General features: G+C 44.1%; 1 protein-coding gene across 3 annotated transcripts in view; it reads right to left on the reverse strand.

Moving 5' to 3' along the window:
* The window catches only part of TACC2 (transforming acidic coiled-coil containing protein 2), a 316,371-nt gene that overhangs the window by 226,134 nt on the left and 62,919 nt on the right, over positions 1–27,318 (reverse strand). For all 3 annotated transcript variants that reach the window (XM_038757663.1, XM_038757664.1, XM_038757662.1), the window contains exons 4-5: positions 720–6,056; positions 50–163 (exon numbers count right to left, since the gene is read on the reverse strand). In XM_038757663.1, the coding sequence (XP_038613591.1) occupies positions 50–163; positions 720–6,056 (5,451 nt within the window). The remainder of the gene's footprint in view (positions 1–49; positions 164–719; positions 6,057–27,318) is intronic.

Genomic DNA, 27,318 nt, shown 5'->3' on the forward strand with positions numbered 1-27,318 from the left:
TATTTCATAAGCATATATTGTCCTCTAAGAAACTCCAGATTTCACTGACCTTGCTACTCTGACATCATCTCTCACTTCACTCGAAGTGGTCTGACCTATTTCGGCTACAGCGTCCTTCTCTTGTGTAGACTGGAGAGGAGGATGACAGGATTCAGAAAAGCCTCTGAAAATGTGAAGAGGAAAAAAAAAACCAACATGAGTAGTTCATGAGAAGAAAGTGATTCTAATTTCCACATTCTTCAGGGATGGCTCATTTTCCACACAAACTACATGTGCGTAATGGCATAATGTACATTCAAAATTAAATTCCAATTGAAAAGCAGACAGATTTGAACTCCTAACTCGAGACGAAATAGACTTTTTCTGCTTTGTAAATCCTTGATGTGGTAATATATGGAACAAAAAATAAATAATTTCCCCTCTTGAAAAGCAATAAAAAATTATTGAAGAACTAAAGATAAGGAAGCAGAGACATGATAATCAATATGTTGCTAATTTCTGAGTTTCTGAGTTTTTTTCTTCCAGTTTTTAAACTTTACCTATCATTTGTTTAGAGTGAATTCAGAACCTAACAACTAAAATCAATCCATTGAATGTGGCAGTCACAGCTATCTAAAAATCTATACATAGACCTCAATTTTTCTAATCAGAATTTAGGGGCTCAAATGAGTCTGATTCATGACAACTGAATTTTCCCTAGAAGCATTTCTTTAAAGTACCTTTTAGAAGGAAATTCTGGAGGGTTATGAACTTGAAGTTTCCCAGGCTCAGGAGGTGAGGCGAGAGAGGACTTCCTGTCAATCATATGAGGAGAAAGTTCACATTCTGCCTCTGCAAGAGGCACATCAATATCCGTGCTCGCAAAACATTCAGCAGCAGCAGCAGCATCCTTCTCCATCTCTACAGTCGCCTTCAAGGAGCCATACAGTGTCTCAGCTCCCTGTTCTTGACAGCTTGTTTGCAGAGCTGAGTCACTGGTAGGAGTGAATAATGCTCTTGTAGTACCTGTTTCAGGACTGTTTCTGGATGGTTTATCACACCATGCACGTGCCTCAGTCTCTATCTCGCTCAAAATTATATCACATTCTGCTTCCCCAACTGTTTCTTCCAAGTCATTTTGGGACTCCTGAAAACTCTGGTCCTTTTTCAAGCTCTCCTCCAGTGCTTTCCTCAGGGGCTCCTGTTTCTCCAGGGACTTTGGGGCACTTCCTGCAGTTTCTGACTCTTCCAGCCCGCCAGTACCCTGGGGCTTGCTTTCATTACCAAGGTTGCTGATGCCAAGTTTCTCATTGCCGCCTCCTGCTAATGGTTCAACAGCTCCCAAAAGAGGAGAGTTTCGTGGAGCACACAGTGGTCCTGACTGGCTGGTGCCTTCGACATCTATCATGCTAGAGGGCCTGCCTTCTCTCTGCTTCTTTTCACTTGGTACCACCTCCCAGCTCTGGTTGCTGGGGTGTATTAGATCCGTTTTAGAGAAAGTTGCCCCTGAATTTTCCTGGGCAGTTAGATAATAGTCTTCCCCTTTGAAGTCTCTGTGGTTTTCCAGAGGAGGCTGCTGTCTGGTTGGGTCTGACGGGAGACATGAAGTATGGTCCAGCTCTCCTCTTTCCAGGCACATGTTATCTTCAACACTGGCACCTACCTTTTGTGCTACCCCCATCCCCACTGTCTCTGATCTCTCTGTCTGACCAGCTTTCTGGGGAAAGAGATTCGGGCCATCTTTGGAAACATCATCTGCCTGGATACTGGGCAGGCCCATCATCCCGCCCAGCTGTTTCTCGGGGGTGGTATTCCCTTGAGGAGACAACATGTCCTCGGGAACTCTGCAAGAATCATCAGGAGTCAAAGCCACTTCTTCTCCATCTCCTTTTGGCTCCACTTTTTGTCCTGGAGGGGAGGTGTGCCAGAAGGCGGGCTCATCTTTATGACTCAAGACCAAAACCTTTTCTTTTCTTTCTTCCAAAGAAAGTTGGGGGCGTTCAATATTCAAAGTGCTCCATACTGACTTGTCAATAATCTTGTTGATATGCTCCCTGAAATCAGGCAATCCAGCAGTGATGCAAGCCTGCCTCGGACCCTGCTCAACCCATCCTTGGAGGTCCATGGGCTTGTGGGAAACATCAGTTTTCTTCTCGTTGCTGCTTTCTGCATCCTCTGTTGGAACATGCCCAACATTCTCTGGGCATGCAGGGCTGAGCACATTACAACCAGGCTTGTCCTCTAGGCAGAGATTTGCTGGCACTTTTTTCTCATCAAACATCTCTTGCTGGCTCTCAGATGAAAGCGACGTCTGACCAAGGCAGGGGACGGGTTGGACGGCAAAGATATTGGGCTGTGCTCTGCTGTTTTCTTTACTCAGGGAGCCTTGGGATTCAGTTGTAGTGATTTCCTCCCCGGCAATTTCAGGGACCAGTGACAAAAGATTGTCCTTGGGCAATAGCGCAGCAGATGATGCCTCCAGGGTTGGCACATTTTCCGCTTCAGGATGGTTGCCTGTACTCCCAGGCCTGGTCTCTGTGGCCGAAGCTGGCTCCGGTACTCTGTTTGCCATTGCTGTTATCTCCATGCAGTTCTGACTGAGGCTTTCACTTTCAGGTGGCTCCGTGCCCACTTGCCCACGCACCCCCAGAGCAGTAGTCTGCAAATTAGGCTGAGCCACTGAAACTGTTGGGCCCACTGGCAGTGTCATGGGGCTAGTGATGATTTCAGGCCCTGTTCTGGTCTGCCATGCTTCAGTCTTGCAGGAGGTTGACTGCTGCCAGGAGTGGTCGGGGTGATCCAACGCCAAGTTGGACCCAACCGGATTGGGCAGTTCTCTCTCACTGATCCCAGAACACCGCTCAGGGTCATCTGCACTACCTGTGGATTCTGTTTCATCTAAAGAAATGTTCTCAGCTGCCTTCCCAGGCTCTTGCACCATCTCGTCATCTGTCTTCAAACCACTCCTTTCCTGGGTGGGGGAGAAGCTCCCAAAGCTATCTTCATCACGCTCTATTTGGGTGCTGACACTGTTGGAAGACTCCTGACATGAGCAGGCAGCCAACTGCTCTGCCTCCTCCTGCACTCCTGGGCCTGGGGCCGGGACGGGAGCCGGGACGCCACCCCTCATCCCATCATGCACCTTTTTCCCTGGGTCATCGGGGTGTGGGGCTGTGAGGCTGTGGCAAGAACTGGCTGAAGACCCTGAACCTGGGCCCGGGAACAGAGCTGGCTCACTATGCCTGTGTATATCCTCCTCTGACTTAAAGTGGCTGATGGGTTGTTTTTCTGTGTCAGTTTCTTTAGGAAATACATCCATATGACATGTTCCTTCATGCTGAATGCCTGAGATCAACAAATCATGCTGCTCTTGTTTGGGCTTGTTAAGCACTTGTTCAGGACAACAATATTCTTCAGCTCTTATGCTGGGTTTATTACAGCTCTGCAAGGTAACTTCATTTTGGGCTGGAAGACTCATAAGGTGAACATCTTTGCACATAGTCTCTTGCTTGAGGCCAGCCACTGTCTGCAAATTATCTCCTGTGAAAACTAGTGGCTCTACCACCTGCCCAGATGGCTCCAGTAGAGGATAGCCCAGAGTTAACCCTGTAGGATTGGCTGCAGCAGAATAGGTGATGGGACTCAGATTACTTTTGTGCTCGCTTTCCACCTCTAGACTGGAAGCACACTCCTGTGGAGGGTCACATGGAGCAATCCCTTCTCCCCTCTCGGTTGATTGGGCACTCTCTCCAAAGTTATTTGAGACCAATACTTTGGTACTAGATTGGGGCCCCAGGAGACTGGGCCCTGCAGAACCTATTAAGAGAGTGGGACTTGGAGAGCGAACCCCTTGCTGTGGAACCTGCAGCAAAATAAGAGTTTGTACTCCACTTTCTATCCCCGAGGCTTCTCCAGCCACCTGACTGTCCAGGTCAGAGTTTAAGTTCTCCTCAATGGCAGTCTCCAGAGAGGCATTTTGCCCCTCATTGGATGTCGCTCCATCCTCCAAATCACCGCTATCAAGCACTTTTGTTTGTTCCTTCTTCTCATCATCATCAGAAATACTTTCAGCCATCTGGATTTTTCTGTCAGTTCTTTGGTATTCCCTTAAATGGGGTTTCTCCACCTCGCCAACAGGAGCAGACTCAGCTCTTTTCAAACCCTTTCCACCCAGGACAGTTTCTGGGAGGGTGGGGTTGAGTTGTTCCATCTCCATAGCAGTTCCTGTAGGTACACTGGGGGACAAATCTCCATCCTGTTTCACTGGCTGAATCTCGGTCTCCTCCCATTGCCCATGCAGTGATTCATGCAAGACCCTAGTGCAGCTTTCCTGGGGCATTTCAGTAGCTGGTGAGCACAGAGCTGAGTCTTTGGACTTAGGATCAGGCTCATCTAAGCTCCAGAAGCTCTCCTGGAGGCACTGTACTGTGTCTTCAGGCTGAACTAATTTAAACCCCAAATCATGGCTGCCTATTGCTACCTCTTCACTCATTTCCTGTTCACTTCTGCAGCTGAATTCACATGGAGCTTCTTCAGAGAAATTCACATGATTTGCTGAGTTAATGTCCTTTGTGGCACATTCTTTTTCTAGATGACCATTTAACTCATCTTCTCTTTTGACATCACTTTGAATTTCAAGGTTGATATGTTGTTTGGTTTCCTCATTTGGTACCAGTAAACTTCCTGCTCTTTCATTTAACTCACCTAAAGGTGTGTATGGCACAGGGACTTGTGTTATATCCACTGTCTCCTGACCCATGAGAACATCTGCATCTCCCTCAGACACCTGAACAAGCTTTAGGCACTTTGGGCTTATTTCTGAAAGTTCACTTTGACCAGTAGAATCCGGTGAACACTTTTCCAATACTGACTTTCCATCTGCGATGGGTTGTCTCTTGTCCAGGGTTGAAATACATTCAGTAGCAGAGGCAAGAATAGACTCTCCAGCCAAACTGGATTCTACATTAGAGACAGCACCTGGAGCTTGAGTGTCTTCTGAAGGAAAATTTAAAGTTGGATGTGTTTTCTCTGTCTGGGAAAGCCCATGCTCACACAGAGGCTTGATACAGACAAACAAATCTTCTTCGATGTGGCCTATTTTATCAACATGGATGCATTTTTCAGAGGGTGCTTCTTGCACTGTGCTTTGAATGGATCCAGAATAGTCTCCTGGGAACAGGGTTTCCTTCGAAGGGCCTTTGGGTGAAAGAGTTGAGGAAGGGCTCTGGGTAACCAAAGGTGAATCCAACACAAGGAGCTGAATGTCAGCATGCTCTTGGCCATTTGTCTGTGGAATTACATTTGAACTAGCCTCTCTGATATCCCTGGTATCACTGGTTTCAGAGTTATCGATCAAATTCTGAGCCTCCCCATTTGCTCTGCATTCCTCTCTGTTGCAGCCTCCTGAGGCAGAATCATTTGGGATTAGGGTTTCCTGTTTCACTATGAGTCCATCTTCACCATCTGGGTCCCCCTTACTAATCCGGGTTGCAGCTGGTTCCTTATGGATTGCTTGCAGAAACCCTGACTCCTTGGGGGATTCTGATGGTGGAAAATCATCTTCTGCCTCTTTCCCCTGGGGGAGGAAACAAGGATTTGGATCACTCTTCCCACTCAGCTGTTCACTAAGATGCATCACTTCTAGTTCACTTGAATATGCTGGCAACATTTCTTGCATCAAAGAAGGGTACTCTGACGGACCAGTGTCCACGCTTGCCTCCCTCCAGTCCCCGTCAGCAGGCAAGATTGCAACAATTGTGTGGCCTAAATCCCCAGCTGCAGTCAACTTTGCTTCCTTGCTCTCTTGGGCATCTGACAGAAACTCCTCTACATTTCTCTGGGGAGGTGGCCGCTCTGCATCATCAGCTTTTTGATGTGCATGGATGTCGTCCTGAGCTAATTCCTCAAAAGGCAGGGAGGCAGGCATGCAGTGCTCATTCACTTCTCCAGCTTGGGAGGGGCAATCAGTGTCAAACAGTTCTCTGCATTCCTCTGTCGCGTGTCCTTGTCTTGTCAGATCTGGAGGCCCCTCGGCGGGGTTAATGCTGGCTGGACCTCCAGTAGCGTGGCCCCAGATGCTGCCAACAATGGAAATGTTTAATGTTTCATTGGTTTATTATCACAAAGGGCAAGAGAAGTAGAGCAAAGAAAAACCAAAACTACCCCCCTCGCCAAAGCCATGCTTCACATAAAACCCATCAGACTCACTGTGGGGGCTCCACTTGTCAAAGTGTGTCATATAAGCCCCTCTTCCTCTCACAAGTAATAGTATCAGAAAGCTGGAACTTTTACTGTCCAATTTGTGAGTGGCTTTTACAGTAACCTTTCTCTATGCCTACACCTTTCCCCATGTCTACCAACAAGGGCCATCGCTCAGGAAAGGTAACATGGGAACCATTCAGGGTTCATGGAACTGGAGGGTGTTTGATTTGAGCAGTGTTGGACAGTGGAGAAAGAATTCAGTCAAGACCAGAATACAGCGGTGGAGTGTAATGGGCCTAAGTAGTCAAACTGCCATTTCCTGTATCTGTAATTTATTTTAATGCCCGTCTCTCCCTCTAAGACTGTAAGCTTGTGGGCAGGGATCGTGCCTACTAACTCTATTATATTGTATTCTCCCATGTGCATAGTACACTGCACACAGGAAGTGCTTTATAAATACCATCGGTTGATTGATTTGCTCCCTTGAGGTGCCTTTTCATCTGGCCACTGCCCTGCCTCCACGTGGGCTCTTGAGTGAGTGTATTTTGACAAAAGTCAGCTTTGCCAACTCTTGTTTCAGTGGGGAACAGGGGGTGAGCAGCAGTCATCTCTACTGAACTGCCAATGGGCTCATATGTAGGTTTATAGAATTAACACAAGCATCTTTGAAGTCACAAAACTGCTTTAATGGATGCTGAAACATAGTAGTGTACTGTATAGCAAAAACAATTACAGGTGTACATTAAGATGATTTGCCTGTGCACTAGAATCAGTCAACCGATAGTATTCATTGAGCATTTACTCCAAGTGGAGCACTGGACTAAGTCTTCGGGATAGTATGATAGAGTTAGCAGACCATCCCTACCCTCAATCTTGCAATCTAGTGGGTACAAATAGCATTCAGTCATCCCTCTGATACAGCTTGTGTATAATGACATACTCGCCTACAATACAATTCTTTCAGTTTTGTAACTGTTCCTTTTGATTTGCAAAACTATTCATGTGAACAATATCCTCAGTGTTGGTGATTTTCTTTGGTGTAAAAAAATAAATCATTCAGATGAGAAATCAATCAATTAATGGTATTTATTTAGCACTTTCTAGGTGAAGAGCATCATCTTAAGTACTTAAGAGAGTGCAAGAGACACAATCCCTGAATCAGAATTGACTAACCTAGTAGGATTTGATGATGGGAAGCAGCATGGCCTAGTGGAAAGAGCACAGGCCTAGGAGTCAGAGGACCTTGGTTCTAACAGTGACTCTGCCATTTTCCTGCTGTGCCACCAAGGGCCAATCATTTACTTCTCTGTCCCTCAGTTTCCTCGTCTGTAAAATGGGGATTAAATCCTACTCCCTCCAATTTAGACTGTGAGCCCCATGTATATACTCTTGTGTGAACCCCAGCGCTTAGTACAGTTGCAGCATATAGTAAGTACTTAACAAGTACCATAATTTTTAAACTAAAACCTTCAAAATATCTTTTTACTAGCCAAGGGGGAACATCGCTGTGACAACATGAGGAGCAGCACAGCATAGTGGATTCAGCCTGTGTCTGCGGAGTCAGAAGGTCATAGGTTCTAATCCCAGCTCTGCCATTTGCCTGCTGTGTAATGCCAGGCTGGTCATTTAACTTCTCTGTATCTCAGTTTCCTCATCTGTAAAATGGGGATTAAATCCTGCTCCCTCTGAGTTAGACTGTAAGCCCCGTGTACATACTCTTGTGTGTACCCCAGAGCTTAGTACAGTGTGCAGCATATAGTAAGCATTTAACAAGTACCGTAATTATTACACTAAAACCTTCAAAATATCTTTTTACTAGCCAAGGTGGGGGGACATCGCTGTGACAACATGAGGTGCAGCATGGCATAGTGGATAGACCCTGGGCCTGGGAGTAAGAAGGTCTGCCACTTGTCTGTTATGTGACCTTGGGCAAATCAATTTCTCTGGGCCTCAGTTCCCCCCCACAAGGGACAGGGACTGTTCAAACTGGATTTACTTGTGTCCATTCCAGCACTTAATACAGTGCCTGGCATATAGTAAGCGCTTAACAAATACCACAGTTAATTAATGACCACAATGGCTTAACTCCTCCTAGTCCTGGGGCAATCTCTGAGGAACAGGGGACCAGGAAAAGTTACTATTTCAGTCAAAGCATGAATGCAGGTCAATAGCTATTTATGGGATAGTAAGAGACAGTTGGCTGGAATCCCATTTACATGAAAACTACTTGCTTAATGATTCTTTAGCAGAATATCGAGAAAGGAGTGCTCTTTTTGAGCACAAGCTCCTTAAGGAATGAGAGACAGTATGTGATTCAGTTCTCTCATTTGGAAAGTGAGGATGAAAACTGTGAGCCCATGTGGGACACGGGCTTGTCCAACCTGATCGGCTTGTATCTACCCCAACGCCTGTACCATTAAAAAAAGGAGAGAGGAAAGAGAGAATGGTACCCATTGCTGCAAACATAAAGCATAAAGGGACAGCCTTTCTGGGTGCACGTTGTGTCCAGGACTGAGGATTCCCCCACAGAGTTTTTCAATCACACACACTCCCAAAAGTGAATTTCAGTGTCAGCATTTTTGTTTCTTAAAACATGAAGGACAACTGTCACGACATCATCGGGGTGGGGGCATATCTCAGCCCCAAATCCCAGCCAAAATAGCCCCCCAAGAACCTCTGGCAGCACCTGGATCCCCATTACCTTCCTGAGACAGGCAGGTTTGGGGATTCTGGCCAAGTACACCCCAAATCCCTGCACTCATACTGCTACCATCACCTCTTGTCTCAAACCCGTGGCCTGAAGTCAGTAAGACTCGATATAGACAAAGTTAAGAAAGCTCTAAGATGCTGGCTTAGTAATATATCATAATGATCTGCATTCATTGTTTAACCCTGGACTCACTTCTTGTTGAGATTAAGGAAACACAAGAACTCTACTGTATTCTTCAATCATGCTGTGGGAAAGTGAAATGCCCTAAACATATCTAATTGAAAAGCCCCAGTTTTTAAACACCTGGGAACAGAAAGGGCAGGATTCGGTAGGAAAAGAGGTCAATGAACTAGAAGATGAAACATGTCATAGGGGATTTTTGAGGGGACTGTGATATTTGATCAATTAATAGCTTTTACTGAGCTTTTACTTGATGCAAAGCATTGTACTAAGCTACTGGGAGAGTATGACAGTGTTAGTAGAAACAATAACTGCCCTCTTGGAAATAGAGCCACATAACATTCCAGACAATAAATATTAATATGAGGATTTGTCTTGTCATCGGCTCCTTAACCCCATCCAAAAGTGTGAAAATATAAGGCAGACAGTATCAGTAGTTTCAAGAGGTTGGATAAATTATGGTTCAATGAGTACATAATAGTTATTTGAGAAAAAAAGTTAGGGTAGAAGGCATGCATAAAGCTTTATACTGGTTTCAGTGGTGATGAAATTGACAGCTGAGTTTTATCAATGTGTAAGTGAGAATGCTATGACTGATGGGTGACCAACAACCTCTTCCATGCTTTGTGAGTGTGTGTGTGTGTGTGTGTGTTAGTGTGAAAAGATCTTCCCTTACTACCCTGTTGCTTTTGTCACCCACACTGCCTGGCACCATTTTTGCTTTTCCCTTCATTTAATAATCTTCCCAAAGCCTCTATTGCCCTATTTCTACATGCTTTATGTCAGGCTGGTCTGCTTTCCACTGCTGTTTCACAACTGTCTGTAACTAATAATAATAACAATAATAATGGTATTTGTTAAGCCCTTAGTATGTATCAAATGCTGTTCTAAGCACTGGGATAGATACAAGTTAATCACACTGGACCCAGTCCCTGTCCCATATGGGGCTCAAAGGTTATAGGAGGGAGGACAGGTATGTCCTGTTAAACTGTACTGAGCAGGAATGGAAACAAAATAAACAGGATGGTCAAATGAGGCAGTTTAAGGACACAGTGAAGCAAACCCTACCGGCTCTGCCAATTGTCAGCTGTGTGACTTTGGGCAAGTCACTTAACTTCTCTGTGCCTCAGTTACCTCATCTGTAAAATGGGGATTAAGACTGTGAGCCCCCCGTGGGGCAATCTAATCACCTCCCCAGCACTTAGAACAGTGCTTGGCACATAGTAAGTGCTTAATAAATGCCATCATTATTATTACTTGAGGAGTAGCTTGGTGTAGTGGAAAGAGGATGAGCCCAGGAGTTAGCTGAACTGGGTTCTAATCCCAGCTCTGCTAACAGTCTGCTGTGTGACCTTGGGCAAGTCACTTAACTTCTCTGCACCTCCATTTCATCATCTGTAAAACAGGAATTCAAAATCTGTTCTCCCTCCTACTTAGACTGTAAGTCCCATGTGGGACCTGGATATCTTGTAGGTACCCCAGTGCTTAGTGAAGTGCTTGGCACATAGTAAGCACTTAACAAATGCCACAATTATCATTATGCTAAGTATGATCCATAACACAGCTTGGGTTAATGGAAATGCTCTAGAAATTAGATCTGGCATTTGTTGTGGCCCAGGTCTCCCAGTCATAAAGTGGGCAGACACTATCTTTGTTCCACCACCATCCCAAGCACCTATTCATTCATTCATTCAATCATATTTATAATAATAATAATGATGGCATTTGTTAAGTAAGTGCTTACTATGTGCCAAGCACTGTTCTAAACACTGAGGTAGATACAAGGTAATCAGGTTGTCCCATGTAGGGCTCACAGTCTTAATCTCCATTTTGCAGATGAGGTAACTGAGGCACAGAGAAGTTAAGTGAATTGCCCAAAGTCACACAGCTGATAAGTGGCAGAGCCAGGATTAGAAACCACAACCTCTGACTTCAAAGCCCGTGCTCTGTGTGCAAAGCACTGTACTAGGTACTTGGAAAGTACAGCAATAAGGAGAGACAATACCTGCCCACAATGGGCTTACAGTCTAGAGGGAGGGAGACGGCCATCAAAATAAATAAAAAGAATTATATATATATGTATATATATATATATATTTATATATATATACACATATATACATATATACATAAATGGTGTGGGGCAGGAAGATAGGGGTAAAAGCAAAGGGAGCGAGTCAAGGTGACTTGAAAGGGATGAAGATCTGAGGAAAAGGGGGCTTAGTCTGGGAAAGCCTCTTGGAGGAGGTGTGCCTTCAGTAGGGCTTTGAAGGGGGGAAGAGTGATTGCTTGGTGGATTTGAGAAGGCATTCCAGGCCAGTGGTAGGATGTGAGCCAGGGGTCAGCAGTGAGAGATGTGAGATCAAGGCACAGTGAGAAAGTTAGCAGCACCAGAGGAGTGGGGTAAGTGGGCTGGGATGTAGAGTGAGGTATGAAGGGGCAAGGTGATAGAGAGCTTTAAAGCCAATAGTAAGGAGTTTTTGTTTGATACAGAGGTTGATCAATAACCACTGGAGATTTTTGAGAAGGGAGGTGACATGCCCTGAACATTTCTGTGAAGATAATTCGGGCAGTGGAGTGATGTATTTACTGAAGTGGGGAGAGGCAGGAGGTTAGGAGGTCAATAAGGAGGCTGATGCAGTAATCCAGTCAGGTAAGGATGAGTGATTGTACTAACGTGGTAGCAGTTTGGATGGAGAGGAAAAGGCAGATCTTGGTGATGTTATGAAGGTGAGACCAATAGGATTTGGTGACAGATTGGATATGTGGGGTGAATGAGAGAACGGAGTCAAGAATGACACCAAAGTTATGGGCTTGTGAGACAGGAAGGATGGCTGTGCCATCTTCAGTGATGGGAAAGTTTGGAAGAGGACAGGGTTTGGGAGAGAAGATAAGGAGCTCTGTCCTTGACATGGTGAGATGGAGGTGGTGGGAGGACATCCAAGTAGAGATGTCCTGAAGGCAGGAGGAGATGCGAGCCTTGAGGGAGGGAGAGAGAACAGGGTAGGAGATATAGATTTGGGTGTCATATGCATAGAGATGATACTTGAAACCATGGGAGCGAATGAGTTCTCCAAGAGAATGACTGTAGATGGAGAATAGAGGGGGACCAAGAACTGACCCTTGAGGAACCTCTACAGTTAGGGGATTGGAGGGGGAGGAGAAGTTCACGAAGGAGACTGAGAATGAACGGCGAGAGATGAGGAGAACCAGGAGAGGACAGAGTCAGTGAAGCCAAGGTTGGATAATGTTTTGAGGAGAAGGAGATGGTCCACAGTGTCAAAGGCAGCTGAGAAGTCAAGAAGGATTAGGATGGAGTAGGAGCCTCTGGATTTGGCAAAAAGCAGGTCACTGGTGACCCTTGAGAGGGCAGTTTCAGTGGAGTAAATGGGGAGGAAGCCAGATTTGAGGGGGTCCAGGAGAGGAATTCGAGGCAGTGTGTGTAGACGACTGGCTTAAAGAGTTTGGAGAGGAAGGGTAGGAGGAAGATGGAGTCATAACTGGAGGGGGCTGTGGGGTTAAGGGAGTGTACTAGTGTACACTGTACACAGTGGCACAGTGTACCATGCCAAATGTGCACTCAATAAAAGCTACTAATTAGTCAGTCAATCAATGGCATTTACTGAGTGCTTACAATATGCAGAGCACAGAATTAATTTCTTGGGGGAGTACAATAAAACAGAATTAACTGACATGCTCTCTGCCCATAATGATCTTACAGTCTAGAAGATCTGTTATTACTACTACTGCTGTTGCTACTACTACCACCACCATGTTTCCCATGCCAGATGTCTATAACCTTAGTGTCATCTTCAACTCTTTGCTATCCTTCAACTATCACATTCAGTCAACTATCAAATCCTGCCATTTTTTCCTGCTAACATCACCTGGTCTTGCCCATTCCTCTCCACCCAAACTGCTACCACCTGGTACAAGCTCTCATCTTGCCTCAGGTAGACTACTGCCTCCTTGATAATCCAGGTTAATCCAGGCTCTCTGGATCAAAATTTCCTGAAGTATTACTCGGCCCACATCTCTTCTCTCCTCAGAACCTCCTTCTGGCTCTTTATGTTCCTTTGCATCCAATCAATCGATGTATTTACTGAGTGCTTACTATGTGCAGAGAACTGCACTAAGTACTTGGAAGAGTATAATACAACAAAATTAACAGACATGTTCCCTGTCCAACAAAAGCTCTCACAATCAGCTTCAAGGACCTCCACCACCTGGCCCCACTTTATCTTCCGGTTCTCTTCTCCCACTGTTCCCCAACTTTCTGTTTTCACCCTTCACAAGCCTATCTACTTGCCTCTGTCCCCTCACTCATGCTTTTCCTCTGACTTGGAACTCCCTTCCTTCTTCCTACGTCAGACAGACCACAGCTCTCCCCACATTCAAATCTAAAATTCCCCCTCCTCCAACCAACTTTCCCCAAACAATGAGTCATATCATAACCTTCAGCCAACTCTAGCACTTATGGACTTACATTCTCCTTAACATGTATGTAAATTTGTTTATTTTGATGATTTTAGGTGTAAATATTTTTATGTTCATCTCCCCCATAAGAATGTAAGCTTCTTGTGGACAGTGAGTGTGCCACTTTATAGGGACGCAGTATGGTCTAGTGGGAAAAACATAGGTTTGGGAGTCAGACTGCTTGCCCTTGTTTTGTTTTGTTGTCTGTCTCCCACTTCTAGACTGTGAGCCTGTTGTTGGATAGGGACCCTCTCTATATGTTGCCGACTTGTACTTCCCAAGAGCTTTTACAGTGCTCTGCACACAGTAAGCACTCAATAAATACGATTGAATTAATGAATGAATGAATGTCCTTTCTCTGGCCTGGAACTCCCTCCCCCTTCATATACAACAGACCACCTCTCCCCTCATCTTCAAAGCACTTCTAAAATCACATCTCCTCCAAGATGTTTTCCCTATGTCCTCTTCTTCCCCCCTCTTTGCCTTCCCTACTGCATTGTCTACACACTTAGGTCTCTACCCCTTTAAGCATTTTGATACTCATCCCACCCTCAACCCCACAACAGTTATGTGCATATCTATCTGTAATTTATTGTGGTGTCTAATCTGTAAACTCCTTGTGAGCAGGGGTCAGATCAAACTATTGTACTGTACTTCCTCAAGAGCTCAGTGCAGTACTTTGCACAGACTAAGGACTCAGTAAGTGCCACTGATGATTGATAATTATCCGCTCTCTCATTCACCCCTCACATCCAAGCCATCACCAAAACCTTCCGGTCTCAGCTCCGCAACATTGCCAAGATCCGCCCTTTCCTCTCCATCCAAACCGCTACCCTGCTCGTTCAAGCTCTCATCCTATCCTGTCTGGACTACTGCATCAGCCTTCTCTCTGATCTCCCATCCTCGTGTCTCTCCCCACTTCAATCCATACTTCATGCTGCTGCCCGGATTATCTTTGTCCAGAAATGCTCTGGGCATGTTACTCCCTTCCTCAAAAATCTCCAGTGGCTACCAATCAATCTGCACATCAGGCAGAAACTCCTCACCCTGGGCTTCAAGGCTGTCCATCACCTTGCCCCCTCCTACCTCACCTCCCTTCTCTCCTTCTACAGCCCAGCCCGCACCCTCCGTTCCTCTGCCGCTAATCTCCTCACCGTGCCTCGTTCTCGCCTGTCCCGCCGTCGACCCCCGGCCCACATCCTCCCCCTGGCCTGGAATGCCCTCCCTCTGCCCATCCGCCAAGCTAGCTCTCTTCCTCCCTTCAAGTCCCTATTGAGAGCTCACCTCCTCCAGGAGGCCTTCCCAGACTGAGCCCCCTCCTTCCTCTTCCCCTCGTCCCCCTCTCCATCTCCCCTGTCTTATCTCCTTCCCTTCCCCACAGCACCTGTATATATGTATATATGTTTGTACATATTTATTACTCTATTTATTTATTTGTTTATTTATTTTATTTGTACATATCTATTGTATTTATTTTATTTTGTTAATATGTTTGGTTTTGTTCTCTATCTCCCCCTTCTAGACTGTGAGCCCACTGTTGGGTAGGGACTGTCTCTATATGTTGCCAACTTGTACTTCCCAAGCACTTAGTACAGTGCTCTGCACACAGTAAGCGCTCAATAAATATGATTGATTGATTGATTGATTACCATTGCCAGATTCTGAATTTGGTATAAAACTTGATGCCATGTTGACATTTCATTCTAACCATCGGTCTCCCTAAACACATACCGATACTTTGGACTCAAAATTTCACCTCTGTCTATCCTTGAATCACTGCATGACGACTGCCTAAGTTGCAAAATTTGGTGATACCGTTCAGCTCTGACACTGATGTTATTCCTTTGCATTATTAAGGGTTTGCCAGGTGCAGGCTGGAACATAACCTCAATATTCTTCAGATTAATTATAGATCCATTGTGCTGTGTTGATTCAGTGAAGTGTTTTGTAATCATCTGCATGTTTTCTTGTGTGTTGTGTGTGCCTCCAGACCACAGTCAACAGCAATTAGGAGCTGAATCTACTTAGTTTTCATACTCATCAGGAGTATAAATGATTCAAGAACTTTTGATGAAACTCTCAACCTACTGACTGAAATACTTGCCCAAGGGGATGATAATAATAATAATAATATTGGAATGGTGTACTGTTACAAAGTGTCAACCATTTTTATGAAGCATTTGTTGGGTTCAGAGTGTTATACCGGGCACTTTCCGGGTGCTGAATGTACTGATGGAGCCTTGTGTTGATAACAACAGACAAGCCCTGCTGCTGAGATTTCAGAACTAAGAGCCTGCAGTGGCAAAACCATTATTGTGTTATTAGTTGGCACAGAATCACTTACATTTTTATATGGTTTTTGTTAAACCTTGTGCTAAGCTCTGTATTAAGTACTCATACACGATGATCAGATCAGACACAGTCCATGTCCCACATGGAGTTTACAATATTAATCCCCATTTTACAGGTGAGGGAATGGAGGCAAAGAGAAGTGAACTTGCCTAAGGTCATACAGCACACAAATGGCAGAGCTAGGATTAGAACCCAGGTCTTCTGGCTCCCAGGACTGTATTCTTTCTGCTAGACCATACTGCGTTCTCAATTGTTTCTTCTAGGATATGGATTACAATGTGATTACATGGGAGGGAGTGACACACTGCAAAGTGTAAACAAAAGTTCTTTATAGAAAGGACCTGGTAAGAGCTGAAGTAGTATGACTCCCACCCACTGCACTTATGCACATAATAATAACAATTGTAGTATTTGTCTACACTTTCTGTTTCAAATTCCTCTCCTCCAATTCTCTCCTTAACCCCCTCCTATCTGGCTTCCGTCTCCTTCACCCTACAGAAACCGCCCTCTCAAAGGTCAACAATGATCTCATTCCTGCCAAATCCATTGGCCTCTACTCCGTCCTAATCTTCCTTGACCTCTCAGCTGCCTTTGACACTGTGGACTACCTCCTTTGCCTAGAAAAGTTGTACAACCTTGGCTTCACTGACTCTGTCCTCTCCTAGTTCTCCTCTTATCTTTATGGCCTACTCATTCTTAGTCTCCTTCATGGGCTCCTCCTCTGCCTCCCACCCCCTAACTGTGGTGGTCCCTCAAGGTTCAGTTCTGGGTCCCCTTCTATTCTCCATCTACACCCACTCACTTGGAGAACTCATTTGCTCTGATGACTTCAGCTACCACTTCTATGCAGTTGATACCCAAATCTACATCTCCAGCCCTGATCTCTCTCCCTTTCTGCAGTCTCAAATTTCCTCTTGCCTTCAAGATATCTCTACTTGGATGTCCTCCTTTCACCTCAAGTTTAACATGTCCAAAACCTTATCTTCCCATCCAAACCCTGTCCTCCCCCTGACTTTTCCATCACTGTAGACGACACCACTGTCCTTCCTGTCTCACAGGACCTCAACCTTGATGTTATCCATGACTCCTCTTTCTCATTCAACCCACATATTCAATCCATCATTAAATCCTGTTAGTCCCACCTTCCCAACATCCCTAATATCCACCCTATCCTCTCCATTCAAACCGCTACCATGTCAACACAATCACTCATCCTAACCTACCTGGATTACTGCATCAGCCTCCTTGCTGACCTCCCAGCCTGTTTTCTCCCCCGTCTCTAGTCCATACTTCATTCTGTTGCCCAAATCATTTTTCTATAAAAACATTCAGGACACGTCTCCCTGCTCCTCAAAAAACTACAGTGGTTGCCCGTCTACCTCCTCATCAAAGAAAAACTCCTCACCACTGGCTTTAAAGCACTCTGCCACCTTGCCCCCTCCTACCTCACCTCGCTACTCTCCTTCTACAACCCAGCCCGCATGCTTTGCTGCTCTAGTTCTAACCTTCTCACTGTACCTCAATCTCATCTATCTCACCACCAACACTCATCCACATAATAATAATAATAATAATGACATTTGTTAAGTGCTTACTATACATGAAGCACCGTTCTTCCACATCCACATCCTTCCTCTGGCCTGAAATGCCCTCCCTTCTCAAATCTGACAATTACTCTTCCCCCCTTCAGAGCCTTATTGAAGGTGCATCTCCTCTAAGAGGACTTCCCAGACTAGGCTCCCCCTCTGCACACAGTAACTGCTCAAAAAACTGCTCAGAAGCAGTGTGGCTTAGTTGAAAGAGCACGGGCTTGGGAGTCAGATGTCATAGGTTCTAATCCCGGCTCTGCCACTTGTCAGCTATGTGACTTTGGACAAGTCACTTAACTTCTCTGTGCCTCAGTTACCTCATCTGTAAAATGGGGATTAAGACTGTGAGCCCCATGTGGAACAACTTGATTAACTTGTATCTACCCCAGTACTTAGAACAGTGCTTGGCACATGGTAAGTGCTTAACAAATACCAATTATTATTATAAATGATTGACTGACTGACACACTTTTATGATGTGCCAAACCCTGTACTAAGCACGGGGGCAGATACATGATATTCAGGTCTGACACATTCCCTGCCCCACATAGGGCTCACTGTCTAATTGGGAGGAAGAACCGGCTTTGTATCACATTACCCACATGAGGAAACAGAGGCACAGAGAAATTAAGTGACATGCCCCAAATCAAACAGTAGGTAAGGGGTGGAGCCAGGTTTAGAACCCAGGTGCTCTGACTTCCCATGTCCTTTTCACTAGACCATGCTACATTCTATATCCTTACACTTGTTTGCTACCCCTACCTGTAATTCCTTTAAATGTCCATCTCCCCCACCAGACTATAAGCTCCTTTGTGGGCAGGATTTCTATCTATTTATTATACTCTCCCAAGTGCTTAGTACAGTGCTCTCCTCCCAGTAAGTGCTCAATAAATGCCATGGATGGATGGACTGTATAGTGCTGATGTTATGCTCTACCCTCATGATCCTGCAGGTGGTTAATTAATTATGGTACTTGTTAAGCACTTACTCTGTGCCAAGCAATGTTCTAGACCCTGGGGCAGATCCAAAATAATCAGGTTGAACACATTCCCTATCCCACATGGGGCTCACAGTCTAAGTTGCAATAGTAGTCTAAGAAGCCTTGGGAGTGGCTGTACTCTTTGCTGTCCACGTGAGTCAGTTTGTTTTTCAGAATATTCCGACAGGGCTCAGCCACTCGCAGAATGTGCTATGGGCTTTTTGGGTTAAAAATCTTCACCCCTGATGGCATAGCCCAGCAGGCAGGATGAAGACTATGGCCCAGATCTCCTGACCCCCAGAGCAGTCGCTCTGTCCACTGGATCAATAAACAGCAGAGCTTAATAAGAACTGGACTTGACTTTTGGGGTCATCCAAAAGAATTAAAACACATGACTCAGCCCTCAAGAAGCTCATCATTTAATGGGGAAAATAATAGGCATTTTTGGATTAACTTATTAATTTTGGAATTACATACATATAAGTAAATCATAATGGATGCAGTTCTTGTCCTACATGGGCCTCATAGTTCAAGTAAGAGGGAGAATAGGTATTTGAGTCCCAATTTAACAGAGGAGGAAACTGAGGTGGAGAGAAGGGAAGTGACTTGCCCTAGGTCACACAGCAGACAAGCATCAGAACCAGATTAGATAGAACCCAGGTCCTCTGACTCTCAGACTCATGATCTTTCCAGAAGGCCACACTACTTCTTAATTTGCATGATTTGGGAGGTTCAAAGAAAAGAGACATTAGAAAAGAGGACATCAAAAGATGAAGAGGCAAGCAGCATTTCATATACTTTTACACAGGAAGTGGATAAATAGTGCAGCCCAGTATACAGTGTCATAGGAGGGGTTCTATAAATGGCTCTGCTCTCCATGAAGACTTTTACCTCTTGGATCTTGAGTTTTATCTCTGCAAGGAGTGAGTCATGCTGACACTCTGCCCATCCTGTAGTCATAAATAATATGCACAATGATATCCACACCCTCAGGAGGGGCGGTTTGTGTTCAAATTGCAAACAGAGGTGGAATTCCACCCCATCAAAGATGGCTCCATTGAAAAACCAAGAGTTGAATTGCCAATTTGGGATCTGAATTAACCCAAGAAACGGACTTCCTCCAGGGATAACAGATCCAGGGCTCACTAGCTTGATACTACTTATGGTATTTTTAAATGTTTACTACATATTAAGCAGTGAACTAAGTGTTGGGGTAGATATAGCACAATCAGATCAGACATAGTCCCTGTCCCACATGGGGCTCCCAGTCTAAAGAGGTGAGAGAACAGCTATGTCATCCCCATTTTACAAATGAGAAAACTGAGACACAGGGAAGTTATGTGACTTGCCAAGACCACACAGATCAGTGGGCAGGGCTGGGATAAGAACCCAGATCTTCTAACTACCAGGCCCATGCTCTTTCCTCTAGGCCCCATTGCTTCACTTTTTAAAAAGTGGAACAGAATCAAATAAATCATATTTACTGAGACAAAAAAATCAGACAGACAAATCAGACAAATAAATACCGTATGGCTGAGTCCCCCTTCCAGACTGTGAGCCTAGTTGGGCAGGGACTGTCTATATGTTGCCGATTTGTAGCGTCCCAAGCGTGTAGAACAGTGCTCTGCACTCAGTAGGTGCTCAATACATGTGATTGAATGAATTAATAAATGAAAATGGATGCAGCTCGAGCTGCCTACTACATAAGCATGACAGAATTTTACGGATCAGCTGCCTTGGTGCTAAGAGTTGAGGATAGAATATTTTTAGGTATTACCAGGGTTTGTCCCTTATTTGGCCATGTCTACTATATCCTCGCTGGAATCCCCTCCTGCCCTCCCCCTCTCAGATAAACTTTCAGAGTCTACTTGAAGTGCTCCAGTGCTACAGAGATTTAACCCCTGCAAAGCAGGGAGATGTTTCAGTTTCTTCAGAAACAAAGTGGGGTGGCGGTATGCCGCTTCCTCTGTCACTTTAAACACTGCCAAAATAGGAATAGCGTGGATAATTAAACCCAGTGATCAATCCAGAATTGCCTAGGGGCTCCATCATCATCATCATCATCATCAGCAGCAGCTGGGGAAATACTATGACAAGGAAATTAAAAAATTCATTCATTCGATCGTATTTATTGAGCGCTTACTGTTTGCAAAACATGATATTAAGTGCTTGGGAGAGTTCGATATAAGAATAAACACACATTCCCTGCCCACACTGAGCTTACAATCTATAGGGGGAGATGGACATTAATATGAATAAATAAATACATTAATTACAGATATGTACATAAGTGCCGAGAGGCTGGGTTGGGGGGATGAATAAAGAGAGAAAGTCAGGGTGATGCCAAAGGGAGTGGGAGGAGAGGAAAGGAAGGCTTAGTTAGGGAAGGCCTCTCAGAGGATAATCCTCAGATTTTCTTAAACCATCATTTAAACAATAGTTTCTTTTTCTGCTCTTGCATTTTTTACCACGTATATTAAAATGGAATTTTCCTTGCTTTGAATTTATATTAATGTCTGTCTCCCCCACTAGACTGAAAAACTTGGGGCAGTCTACCAACTGTGTTGTACTGTAATAATAATAATAATAATTATGCTATTTGTTACGCTCTTAATATGTGCCAGGCACTGTTTTAAGCGGTGGGGATAGATACAAGGTAATCACGTTGTCCCATGTGGGGCTCACAGTCTTAATCCCCATTTTACAGAAGAGGTAACTGAGGCACAGAAAAGTTAAGTGGCTTGCCCAAGGCCACACAGCAGACAAGTGGCGGAGCTGGGATTAGAACCCATGTCCTCTGACTCCCAAGCCTGTGTTCTTGCCATTAAGCCACACTGCTTCTCTGATATGAAGTGGGAGGGAGTTTCAGGCCAGAGACAGGATGTGGGTGAAGGGCCAGCAATGAGAAAAGTGAGAATGAGGTAAAGCGAATACGTTGGCATTAGAGGAGCTGAGTGTGCTGTGTTGTAGAAGGAAAGATTTCTACCCAGCTGTACTATATGCAGGTGTTCAAATATGCTTCCACTCATCTGAGAAACTCTTCCAACCCAGCAGACTTCATTCATCATTCACAGTACTAGAAACAGTCATTCAAAAATGGCTATAGACAGAAGGCTGCATCCTAGAGGCTAAAAAAGACATACAAAATGATTGTACGCCCCTTTACCAAACTAGCCAGGTACTATAGGCTGATGATAAATCCCTAAATTATTAAGAACTGACTGATTATATCACAGTTCCTGCCTTAAATAGTACTTCCCAAGCGCTTAGTACAGTGCTCTGCACACAGTAAGCGCTCAATAAATACGATTGATGATGATGATGATGAAACAAACAAAAAATCCATTCTTCAAAAATGGTAGGACAACAGGGTGTCATTAAGGACATATCCAATTCCTTCTTTTTTAAGTGCTGATGAAGTTCACATTCTCCTTCCCCAATTCCAAATGATATGAACCAATTTCCTCTCTACAAAGAGTATTAAGCTTCAATCTCATTTTCCCGAACCTTGTTGGAAGAATGAGCTAAACAGTAACTCATTCTAACTTTACAAAAGGAGTAGCTACCTTCTCTAAATCACTCCACTAAAAAAAAAAAACCTTCTGTTATTAAGATAGTAAGTCTTGCCTGTACCCTATGATGTCACACACATTATGCAGGGCACACAGTGTGATTCCATGGACTGGGCCAGATTAATGTAGGCACAAAACATTAGTGTCCCTAGTGTCCAATCTATCAGGCAGGGGACAAAACCCCCCATCTCTCTCCACCTTTCCTGCTTCTGGCCCCAGAACAGGTCTTTGCCCACAACCTCCCACTTGAATTCAAAGCCTTCCTCCATCTGTCTGAGGTTGGGGACTCTGGGCCTCAGGACCCTCTCCCTCTTCTTCTCCCTTTCTTCCCTCCAGTTATTCTGTAATTGCCTTCTCCTGCAATACTGCTTGACTCCCACACCAAGCATATCAGTGGGGGTGGGATGGAGAGAAGAGCAAGAAGCAGAGAGGGAAAGAGGGATTGAAAGAGAAGAGAGAAGATGATAGAGAACAGGAACAAGGGAGAGAAGTGCTTCCTAATTTACACTGAAACAGTCATTCTGGCTCAGTTTTTTTCCTGGAACCATGTTCCGGGAGGTTCTGTTTTATTGCCTCTCCCCCTTACACTATAAGCTCTGTGTGGGTCAGTAACTGTGAACAATCTGATTATTTTGTATCTACCCCAGTACTTAGTGCTGCAGGTTTTTTATATGTGTTGAGCACTTTCTTAGTACAGTGATCTGCAAACAGTCAGTGCTCAGTAAATATGACTGATGGATTGATGTATCAGGCACTATACTAAGTGCTGGGTTAGATACAATATTATCAAGTTGGACTCTGTCCATGTCCCACATGGGGCTTACAATCTTAGTGCCCATTTTATAAATGAGGTAACTGAGGCACAGAGAAGTTAAGTGACTGGCCCAAGCTCACACAGCAGGCAAGTGGCAGAGCTGGGATTAGAACCTTGATCCTCTAACTCCCAGGCCTGAATTGTTTCTGCTAGGCCAAGCTGCTCCTCTATGTGCTTGGCACATAGTAAATGCCTAACAAAATCACAGTCATTATTGCTATTCATTCAATCATATTTATTGAGCACTTACTGTGTGCAGAGCACTGTACTAAGCGCTTGGGAAGGACAAGTTGGCGACATATTGTTATCACTACTGTCCCATTTTAAGGAGCTAACAACCTGATAGCATTCCAAGGGGAAGTTGAGTTTAGCCCTACTGAGAGCTCACCTCCTCCAGGAGGCCTTCCCAGACTGAGTCCCCTCCTTCCTTTACCCCTCCTCCCCCTCCCCCCACCTTACCTCCTTCCCCTCCCCACAGCACCTGTATATATGTATATATTTTTGTACGTATTTATTACTCTATTTATTTATTTATTTTATTGGCACATATTTATTCTATTTATTTTATTTTGTTAATATGTTTTGTTTCATTGTCTGTCTCCTCCTTCTAGACTGTGAGCCCGCTGTTGGGTAGGGACCATCCCTATATGTTGCCAACTTGTACTTCCCAACTGCTTAGTACAGTGCTCTGCACACAGTAAGCGCTCAATAAATACGATTGAATGAATGAATGAATGAATAATCCACAGCATCCATTTCACTTGTTACTGCATCAGTGATACAATTCAGCAGGTTACTCAAATGGTATGACGAAAAAAATACTTCACGAAACTCTCAAAACCACATAACTTAAAGTGTAACTGTCAAACTGCATCAGACTGTGTCAGGAAGACATGCAGTGAACCTCTAAGGAGATAAATGAGAAATGATACAAAAAAGACGTGGATATATAATGTAGACTCCTATTTAGGAATACTTTATAAAAACTCAGACCATTGTTCTTCTTTCAGAGTGCTATGGACTAGTGAGGCCAGCTGAGTTGACTTTTGATTCATGGAGTTAATATGGAGATTAAGGGGAGGGTCTAAAAATCCAAGATGAGGCCACAACCCTCTCTATCTCATGGGAGTGTAAGAGTTGGCCCTTGCTGTTCTGAGATACTTTGCTATGCTCAGTGCCCTGTGTCATTTTTGTTTCAGGCTCTCAGCATCAGTCAGAGTCTATTAAGAGCCTCTGCTCTAAGTGTCACTTCATTCTAATTGTGGCACACCAGGCTGACCTATCTTCTCCTCTGCCTCCTACCTAACCCAGTAAACCACACCATCTAAGGTTTTGCTTAGATATCTCCCTTCTAGACTGTGAGCCCGTTGTTGGGTAGGTACCGCCTCTATATGTTGCCAACTTGTACTTCCCAAGCGCTTAGTACAGTGTTCTGCACACAGTAAGCACTCAATAAATACGATTGAATGAATGAATGAATGAATATCTCAACTCTGCCATTTACCTTCTGTGTGACCTTGGGCGAGTCACTGAACTTCTCTGTGCCTCTCTGTGCCTCAGTTCATCATCTGTAAAATGGGACAACCTGATTACCTTGTGTCTATTTAGAACAGTGCTTGGCACATAGTAAGCAATTAACAAATACCATCTTTATTAGTATTATTATATATCTATCTTATAGATATATATAAGATATACATAGATATATATCTTATAGATCTAGATATATAATATCTTATATATATAATCTTATAGATAGATAGCTATACCTTCTTCATTCTGTATTTGTTACAGTTCTTCTGCCCCTATAGTTGTTAAAGCTAATTTTGATCATATTTTCTGACACACGAACTGGGAAAGATGATCAAAGCTTCTAGAATTTAGGACCAAAAGAAGCATCTGTGCCACTGGTGTCCAATCTTGACTAGGCAGAGAGTTTTCTGGGACAGACTGGTATATAACCTCCATCTTTTTTTTTTCAGTCCAGACATCAATCTTATCAACAGTGCTCAGCACTTAAAACAGTGCTTGGCACATAGCAAGCACTTAGCAAATGCCATTATTATTATCATTATTATTATTATTATTGTTCTTTACTGATCTGATAACTTGTTCAGAACCTTCCTTGTATCTTCCTTGTGTGGGTGTGTGTGTATGTACTTTCAAAGCATATTCATCAGTTTATAGGACCTCCAAACACACACACATATAGTGTCTCATACAGGCACACACACACACACACACACACACACATACTCATATTCATACAGGTAAGACACACATACCCACACACAGTATTATTGCTTTCATTTTTCCTACTCAGGTGACAAAAAAATTCAAAATAGTGACATATTGGGCATACACAAAATGCCTAGCTTAAAAATGAAATCAAACTCAAATTGGAAAATGGGATTTACTAAACGTCCCAGCTATATAAGATTTAGTCGGGTCCATTCCTCAGCCCCAGTGTAGTCACTCCAGTGAATGGTGGGGAAGATTGATACTAAGACGATATTCACTACTATAAAAAGAAATCGAGATTCAAGACCTTGTGTGTGAACTTCCTTAGCAGGGTGGTTCTTTCAAGAAAAAAACCCCATCCTTTTCTACTTTATTCACAGACTTCTGTGCAGACATGATGTAGAATGACAGTCAGGATGTACTGTCAGTGTTAAAAGACTTTGCAAAATATTGCTTGACTTTCCTTTTTAAGTTTAGTGGGAAAGTGTGATTAAAGAAGCACCATAGGAGGGAGAGTAAAAAATAAGTTAATATAAGTAGAAAAATGGGAATTGCTTCTACCCATTTGAGTCAATCTGGCAAGCAAAAGCAATGAAAGGAACATCCATGTGCTGGCCATTTGAAGGAAAGTCCATAAGTACACTCAGTTCTACCATAACATGTCTCCACTACATATTCCATTAGGGAATTAAGGAATACTAGCCCCAAAACACAAACCTGTTTGGATCCAGGGTGTCAAAAGATAGCGACAGCTGTTTCAGATATTGAACTCCCTCCTCAAACCCCCTTTCCTCCTGCCTCTATCATCTCTTGTCCCTAGTGATGTAGCCACATACTTCAATAAATACGATTGATTGATTGATTTATAAAATTGAAACCATCAGGCGTGATCTTTCTAAACTCTCCTCAGCTCCTCTCCAGTCCCTCCCTCCTCCTATCCCCTTGTCAAATCTCCCATCTTTCCAGTAGATTCTCAAGAGATCTCTCACCTCCTTTTAAAATCTACCTCATCCCTTCACACCTTATCAACACTTGCCCTTTCCTTCTTCCCTCCCTGACCACGATTTTCAATTGTTCACTTTCAAATGACTTTCCCCCCACTGCTTTCAAACACGCTCAGGTATTACCTCCCTATTCTAACACACTTTTGATCTCATGGCTTCCTTCATTTATCACCCAACTCCCTCCTACCATTCCTCTCCAAACCCCTGGATTGAGTTGCCTACAACTACTGCCTCCACATCTTCTCCTCCAATTCTCTCCTCGACCCCCTCCAATCTGGCTTCCACTCCCATCTCTTCACAGAAATTGCCTTCTCTAAAATCACCAACGACCTTCTTCTCGCCAAATCCAATGGCTTCTACTCGACCCTAATCTATCTTCTCACCCCTCACCTGCTTTCAACACTGTGGACCACCCCTACTTCTAAAACATTATCTAACCTTAACTGGACTGACACTGCCCTCTCCTGGTTCTCATTCTTAGTCTCTTTGAGAGGCTCTTCCTATGTCTCCCACCCTCTCCAACCGTGGGAGTCCCTTAAGGTTCAGTTCTGGGTTCCTTTCTATTTTCCATCTTCACCTACTCCCTTGGAGAATTCATTCGCTCACATGGCTTCAACTACCACCTCTATGTGGATGATTCCAAAATCTACATCTCCTGCCCTGATCTCTCTCCCTCTCTGCAGTGTCACATTTTCTCCTGCCTCGGGACACTTCTACCTAGATGTTCTCCTGACATCTCAGATTTAGCATGTCCAAAACAAGAAACCCTGTCCTTTCCTGGGCTTTCCCACCACTGTAGACAATACCATATCCTCCCCATCTCCCAAATCCGTAACCTTGGCACTATCTCTCTCCTTCAACTCACATATTTAATGTGTCACCAAATCCTGTTGATTCTACCTGCTTCAAATGCCGAGTCATTTTTGACCCACAGTGACTCCATGGACATATCCTTTTTAGAACGTTCCATCTTCTGTCATAAAGTCGTTCTGGTATGTGTATCCATAGAGTTTTCTTGGTAAAGATATGGAAGTGGTTTATTCATTCACTGTGTGTAGAGCAATGGTTTACCATTGCCTTCCTCCACGCAGTAAAAACTTGAGTCTCTGCTGTTTTCTTTGATCAACGTTTTGATCACTTGATCATCCACCTTTGACTCTTTCCCATGCTGCTGCTGTCCAGCACAGGTGAACTGACTTTGTCTGACACTTTGGCTTAGAC

Source organism: Tachyglossus aculeatus, chromosome 16 (assembly GCF_015852505.1).
Source record: "Tachyglossus aculeatus isolate mTacAcu1 chromosome 16, mTacAcu1.pri, whole genome shotgun sequence".
Taxonomy (NCBI): domain Eukaryota; kingdom Metazoa; phylum Chordata; class Mammalia; order Monotremata; family Tachyglossidae; genus Tachyglossus; species Tachyglossus aculeatus.